Source organism: Equus quagga, chromosome 6 (genome assembly GCF_021613505.1).
Source record: "Equus quagga isolate Etosha38 chromosome 6, UCLA_HA_Equagga_1.0, whole genome shotgun sequence".
In the NCBI taxonomy this organism is placed as follows: domain Eukaryota; kingdom Metazoa; phylum Chordata; class Mammalia; order Perissodactyla; family Equidae; genus Equus; species Equus quagga.
Genome location: NC_060272.1, coordinates 97,418,809 through 97,426,896, shown reverse-complemented (window position 1 = coordinate 97,426,896; position 8,088 = coordinate 97,418,809). Strand labels below are relative to the sequence as shown.

Below are 8,088 nucleotides of genomic sequence, written 5' to 3'. Positions count from 1 at the left end.
ATGATGGTCTTATTGTCATTTTTTTTTTAATTTTGGCACCCAGGCTAACATCTGTTGCTAATCTTTTTTTCCTCTTCTTCTCCCCAAAGCTCCCCAGTACATAGTTGTATATTCTGGTTGTAGGTCTTTCTGGCTCTGCTATGTGGGACGCTGTCTCAACATGGCCTGATGAGTGGTGCCATGTCTGCACCCAGCATCTGAACCAGCGAAACCCTGGGCAGCCACAGCGGAGCATGCAAACCTAACCACTTGGCCACAGGGCTGGCCCCTGAAATAATTTTTTAAAGATCTTTTTAGGGGGAAAAAATAAACCTGTAAAAGAAAATAGCATCTATGCATTTGGATATGCATGAAATAAATGCCTTCAACTATATTCCTCATGGATGTCAAGCAACAAGATGGTTTCAATTATTTAATACACCATCTTGTATTACAAATTCAAACACCAGAAGGATATTTATTGGAAGGGCAACCAGATTAATGTTGTTAATTATTTTAGAGCCAGCCCTGATGGCCTAGTTGCTAAAGTTTGGCGCTCACCACTTCAGCGGCCCAGGGTTCACTTCCTGGTCACGGAACCACACCACCTGTCTGCCAGTTGCCATGTTGTGGCAGTGGGTCACATAGAAGAACTAGAACAACTTACAAGTAGGATACGTTGTAAGGATATGTACTGTGTACTGGGGCTTTGAGGAGGAAAAAAAAAAGAAGAAGATCGGCAACAGATGTTAGCTCAGGGTGAATCTTTCCCTGCAAAATAAAAGAAAAATTATTTTAATTATCCTAAAGCCATGAGAAAGGATGACATTTTCCAAGCTTGTTTATACTCTCTTGTTCTGCTTCTACATTCAGATCTCCAGTGTATTATCTTCTCTGGGGGCACTGTTACATTTGAATGGCCATATACAAGTTTCAAATTTTCCTGGATTTTTTCCAGCTCCATTATGATTTCTTGCAATTCGTGGGGCAGCTGAAATAAGAAGAATAGGGAAGAAACTTACAAGAAATTATCATTAAAAATCTCAGCAGATATTTCATTAATAAAAAATTTTAGGAAAATGTGACAATGATAGCATGTCTGATCGAGTTTTGATTCTAGAGAGGGGGAAGAGAAGCAAAAGCTAAACAGATACATTAACATAATTAAAGATTTTAGTAAATACCAATAAATAGGGTGCTATGGTAATGAATTACTGGGGAGGCCTAATGAGACAAGGCTGGTTAGGGAAGATTTCTCAGAGCAGGTCATTTTTGAAGTATATCTTGAAAAAAGAATTTGACCAGGCTAAGAATGAGAAGTTTGGAGTTCCTGGTCCACAGAAGGCTCCCTCACATTTCTGCTCCTTAATTCATGGTTTTCCTTGAGCCTGGCATGTCTGTCCCACTTCTCCCCCACAGCCTGACTCAGACTTTCTTATGCTTTAGTATTCAGCTCAAGCATCTATCTTCTAGGAAGTTATTCCTGAATCTTTGTTTTTGTTCTCCAGGATGTGTTAGATACCCTTTCTCAGTGTTGCTTTAATATCCATAAATATCTCTCTTAACAGACTTCCCTATTACACTAAAATGAGCCTTTACTCTGTCTCATTCCTCTTTATAATCCCAGAATCTAGCACTTTGCTTCATAAATTGTGGTTGAAAAAATGAGAGATTATTATTCACGAAAACTGCGAATGAAAGCTTTGAGCCATGAGACAGCCAAGATGCAATAAAACCTTTTAACTGAAACTCCTCCAGGCCCAAACTATCAGCAGAAAAGTACACTTTTTAACCTATCTTTTCTCTCTCTCATTTCTCACTTTCTTTACTTGGTGAAGGGGATTTTTCTTTTCTTCCATAAATTCATCATTTTTCTTCATCAGAGCCTATATACATTGGAAGAAGGTAAAGAAAGAAGAGCATAACAATGAATTTTTCACTATTTAAACATTGTTGTTATCTTTATATCTGCTTGTTTTTGAAACAAAAGAAGATACTGTAAAATCAATTATGGTCTCTAAAATTTGAGTGAATTTCTAGGGTATATTATTAAAATTATGTCTGTAGGCTAGAATAAAAATTGAGTGAATTATTAGCATAGAGATGATCGATTCAGCTGTAGCATTTGGTCAAATTAGTAGGCGACCACAATGAACTGTTAATTCACCCTGTAATCTGGAGGTGAAATTGAAGGTTTTAATTCAAGTTTTGCTACGTCAGTTTATAAACTGACCCTATATTATTAAATTTACTCAAGTAGTTTTCTCTCACTGTCTCCATGGTAGGGAGAATTGCTGCCCCCCAAAGATGTCCTCGCCTTGGATGTCCTAGTCCCCAAAACCTGTGAATACGTTAGGTTACATCACAAAGGAGAGCTAAAGTTGCAGAAGGAATTAAGGTTGCCAATCTACTGACCTGAAATTAAGGAGACTCTCCTGTATTGTCTGGTTGGGCCTAATGTAATCACAAGGGTCCTTAAGAGTGGGAGAGGGAGGCAGAAGAGGAGAGTCAGAGGCGGAGATGTGATAACAGAAGCAGCGTCAGAGAGATACTATGTTGCTAGCTTCAAAGTCAGAGGAAGAGGACCACAAATGAAGGAATTTGGATGGCTTTAGAAGCTAGAAAAGGCAGGAAATGAACTTTCCCCTGGAGCCTCCAGGAAAGAATGCCACCTTGCTTGACACCACCATGTGAGTCCAGTGAGATCTGTTTTGGATTTGTGACCTGCAGAACTCTAAGATAATAAATTTGTGTTGTTTTAAGTTACTAAGTTGGTGGTAATTTGTTATAGCTGCAATAGAAAATGAATACGGTCTTCACTCCTCAAAGCTAAGTTTGAAAAACAACTCAAGAGAAAAATAACATTGCTATGTAGTCAAGTGCATTGTTAATTTCATAATTGCATGAGAAGTTTTTTTTTTCAGTGAGGAAGATTGGCCCTGAGCTAACATCTGTTACCAATCTTCCTCTTTTTGCTTGAACAAGATTGTCCCTCAGCCAACGTCTCTGCCAATCTTCCTCTATTTTGTATGTGGGATGCCCCCACAGCATGGCTTGCTGAGTGGTATATAGATCTGCACCCAGGATCTGAACCTGCGAACCCTGGCCGCCAAAGCAGAGTGCGCGAACTTAACCACTATGCCACCAGGCTGGCCCTGGTATTTTAAATTAAAATTGCAATTAAGGGGTATAACTTCTCATACTGACTCAGGTGAGATTATTGAGAATTAGGTAAGCTCCCCAGCCTAACCTTCTAAATCTCCCTTCACATTTCTCTCAGATGAGTCCTGTGCCTTACAACGTGGGACTGCCTCAGAGTGTAAAGAAGTTTCAAAAGTGACTTGCGGCTGTGAAAGTTCTTTGTTTCTTCCTCCAGGACACCATATCAACACTGACACTTGAAAAGATACAGAATTCTATAAATTATCTACCACTCCCTGTTTCAGCCTTTTAAAAACATAAATACATGATTAAAACAGTAGTTTTCTGCAAACAAGAAAAAAAGTTGGAATCACTTCATGGCAGCCATATTAAGCATTACTCTTTAGCACTAGGATAAGAATCTTGAAGGCTGAGAAAGAACTAGCCTGCATGTGTTATCTGACTTAAAGAAAGTTGCTGCAAATAGTTTTGAACCGTTTCCCTTCCACAAACTGACAATGAAAACAGCAGAGGGAAGAAGAGAAGAAATGTGTGGATAACACAGCAGTAACGAAGTTTAATATTAAAACGGAGATGTTTGTTTTCCAGTGCTCGTTGTAATCATCTCTGTGGGCCTATTTAGTATTTTATATGAAATTACCTTTCTGGGAGATGGTTGCCATTCCGATGCTACCTTCACTGTACCTCGCCAATGTTTGTTCTTCTGCGCTATTTGGTCATGATATGCTCCCAACAGTCTCTTCGTATCTTTATTTTCCTCTCATGGTCATTCTCTATAGATGAGAAAGGATTGGAGGATCCTTGAAAAATACGTTAGCTAAACATAAATACGCTCCTTACTACTTGGGCGTATTCTATAGGATGAGACCTCAACAAACCCCTTATTGTAGAGAGAGACAGTAACTGTCAAGGTCACCTGTTTCTTATTGTGCTGTTATTACGAACAAGAGGAGGAGCTGGGAACCCTGGATCTCATGTCTCCACGTACTTGAGCATGGGTGGCAAGTCACTTTTCAGCCCAATGGAATCAACACCGGCCTCGAACTAAATGGTAACACAACAGTGTTCTGTGGCCGGGTCTTGATTCCACAGATATGCTCACATATTGGAAAGGTTACCTTTTGGCTTCAGAAATCTAATCTCAGCAGCTTAAAAGCAGACCTTCAACAGAAGGTAACCTTAAACACAAACCCCCACTAGGGTCTGTACACAGACAATTTTGTTTTGACAATCTTTCCTGCTCTTTCAAAGCTTATGGGGATTTTGCAAATCGTGCTTTATTTAGTATTTCTCTGTAACTCTCTGTAAATGAGGAGAATAATAAATTTAGTGATAGAGATGGCTCAAATTTGGAGAGACTGGAAAAGGATCAAGGTCTTAAAGAAACAGCAGTAAGTTCTCTTATGTAGGCATATCTCCTGCTGAATTCCATATCATGAGCACCACTGATTGTCACATTTTTCATATCACAATATCTGATTTTTATATCTCTATCTATTAACATTTGGGGATTTATTTTAAAAAGTCAGCAGGAAACTAGAAATAGAGGCACAAATTTACTAAGGAACAGGTCAACTGCAGTGTCTCAGCAATCGTAAGAGAATCAAAACTCACACTTCTGGGGGCCAACCTGGTGGTGTAGTGGTTAAGTTTGCACACTCTACTTCGGTATCCTGGGGTTCACAGGTATGGACCTAGCACCAATTGTCAAGCCAGGCTGTGGTAGCATCCCACATAGAGTAGAAGAGATTTGGCACAGATGTTAGCTCAGGGCCAATCTCCCCCACACCCCTCCACACACACACAAAATAAAAACCCTCACATTTCCAAATTTCATTGAGGGAATGATTAAAACTCACTTTTACTTATTTGAAATGTTTTTATACATGGAAGACTTTAGAAACTGAGTATGAATTAACATGAACATTTATTTCTCCCCACTAGAATATAATCTCCGTGAAGGAAGAGATTTTGCTTCGTTGGCTCATTGCTGCATCCCCAACACTTAGCATCTTGCCTGGTCCAGAATAGATAACTGAAAAATATTAGTTGATTAGTTCAATAAATTAAAAAGAGTCTGAAACAGTTAGAAACTAATGAATATTATGAAAAAAACTTAGTTGCACTTCAACTTAATGCAGACATTATTGATTCTTGAGTTCTTCATACCTGGATGAAATTAAAATCTAGTCGTGGTAACTGAGATGCAGATTTACGTGGTTGTTATTAAATACTCACAGTAGTTTACCCGGATTGTGCTCCTATATACAAAAAGAGGATGCCTTTCAATTGTATCAACTCTCCTTGCCTATCCTCAGCATTTGTCAGGCTTATGTATATTGGGGCAGGAGCGAAAATGTGGATAACCTGTGTTTTTGTGTATGTTTGCATGCATGCATATATGTGTGTATTTGTCTAGATATCATCCCACTTATAGACCCACAAGATAAGTAAGTTCTTAATGCTTTTAGAGGTAGGATCAGATATGCGTGCTTTCCTCTACACTGTTGGTCAGTAGAGGGAGCTGTCGTCTGCCACTGCAGCATGACTGTGTAGGTACAGATTCATTTTCTGTGAGAACCTGAACCTCAGTAGTACCTTTAACTGAAATAAAAACTATAGATTTTGATCGGTAGATGTGCCAATAGGCCAATCAGACAAATTAAGACCTAGGAAGAAGTAACATAAGACACATCATAGCGCATGTTATACTTTTGAAAAGAAAGATGGTTCTAATGCTAGATAATAAATTGGGTCAGTGGTAAATCATTAGCACTTATGTATAATAGCATTGCTGTGGTAGAAAAGGTGTATCGTTCTTCAACCTTCTTTTCTCATAAACTTCATTGCTTAATTATTTGTTTTTGTGTATGTTGCATTTGGTTCATGTCCTTGGTCATCTGCAAAAATTCAGAGAAAAAATATAAAAATTAAAAAGTAGGAAAAGAGAAGCTCGTATGACATATAAACTAACTTTTTAAAGTGTGACACAATGCTTTCAAGACTCATCTCAAAAATTTTTGTCGTCTACTATGTATAGGCTCTATATTAAACGCTTTTCAGATATTTTCTTATTTAATTCTCAAAAAGCATCTTCACAATTGGTCTTCTTAATCAAATTTTACAGGTAAGAGAATCACTATCTCGAAAAGATAGACTTCTAAAGTCTCACACTACTAATAAGTGGTTAAGTTGACATTTGAACATCAATCTTTTGACTCTAATTCCTACGTACTTATCTTTTCTTCTAAATTACTCCTCTGATCAATTGTTCACCCAGTTCTGGTACAAGCCAACTACATGGGATTATTCTCTCTTCAGAGATAAGTTTCCTCTTCCTCATTCTCACGGACTCTACTTGAGAACAAAATCTTGCTCAACTTCACCATGTGGTAAAGGCTCTGATGGCACTCTAAGAATCTGTTATCTTTATGTTAAGAAGTCTAAGGAGAGCCTGCTGTTCTGCTCTGATCTGGTCTGGCCTGGCCTACAGCAGAATGTTCTGGGAACCTGAGGTGGTCAGTGTTTCGTCACCTGTCTAGAATGTTTGGAACTGACAGAGACTATGAGGTTGATTTATCAAGAAGCTGACTAGGGAACAATAAACAAAACCTGTCCACATATCCCCACTGTGGCTTTGTTAATGATATTGATTTTGCATTTACTACAATGTCTAATCATAATGCCTTATCATTGCATTTTGGGTGTAAGAAAAGATGTTCTTTTTTTTTTTTGAGGAAGATTAGCCCTGAGCTAACTGCTGCCAATCCTCCTCTTTTTGCTGAGGAAGACTGGGCTGAGCTAACATCCATGCCCATCTTCCTCTACTTTATATGTGGGACACCTACCACTGCATGGCTTTTGCCAAGCGGTGCCATGTCCGCACCCGGGACCCCAGCCGGCGTACCCCAGGCTTCCGAAGTGGACGTGCGCACTTAACCGCTGCACCACCAGGCCGGCCCCAGAAAAGATGTTCTAAATCCAAACCTTTCATTAATCAAGATTACCATCAGCATATGTTATTCAAAAACTAACTTGGGTCTTATTTGTCGACACTCATCAAAATGGAAGGTGAGTTATTGAATAATTTCATTTAATTCTTGGAAATCGCATAGAAAATATATCATAATAAGCATAAGCTCTGTTTAAATGGAGTCATTATTCATAAATTTTTTGGGTGTATTTATATAATTGTTTGCCAAAGACATTATTTCATAATGAGCTTATTGTAAAGATACTACTATCTATATTGGCAATTCTTACACTTTGATTTTGTGTGTTATAGGTGGGTTCTTATCCTATTTTTAACATGTAATCTCCAAATTAATACCACTGTGATTTTGTTCATCAACTCTTGCTTAACCTGACCTATATTATGTCCAACAGGTTGAATGACTAGTCCCTTAAAGGTAGTTAAATATTATTATATTAATTTTATTATTTAAAAGTGCAAAATGGGAAAAAAGTTTTCAAACGGGGAAAAAAACAGCACCCACTTCATAAGGTTGACGAGTTTAAATGACTTCATATGAGGAAGGCAACTAGAACTTGGCCTGGTACAAAATAAGAACTATATTTATCACTTTTATCTAATTTGACTCAAATATTTAGATGTTTATAAATCCTGAGCAGCTCACATATTCATTTAACGTTTATTCTTTCAGCCTCTATTACATGCCACGTGTTATACTAGATTCAAGGGCTATATCCATGAACCAAACAGACAACGATGCCAGCCTTGAGTTTTTACTTATACCAATTGTCATCATTGTAGCCTCTCCAAAATTCCAGCTTATGAAAAATATTATTTGCTAGTTCAAGATTTTTGCTTTTTAATCTTAGCGATGTGTCTAGTTGCAGAAATTGGTAATATCTCTAAACCCAACGCTCTTTGCCTCACTTCATACTATTTTGAAGCCAAGTACAGCACCTAACACAGACTAAAGG

At 38.1% G+C, this 8,088-nt stretch overlaps 1 protein-coding gene across 1 annotated transcript in view; it reads right to left on the bottom strand.

Annotated features, from left to right (window-relative positions):
• Positions 1–848: 848 nt before the first annotated feature.
• The window catches only part of ANXA1 (annexin A1), a gene marked incomplete at its 5' end in the record, with an annotated part of 14,256 nt that continues 7,016 nt past the window's right edge, over positions 849–8,088 (bottom strand). Inside the window, one exon of the mRNA XM_046663889.1 lies at positions 849–970. Within this exon, the coding sequence (XP_046519845.1) occupies positions 849–970 (122 nt within the window). The remainder of the gene's footprint in view (positions 971–8,088) is intronic.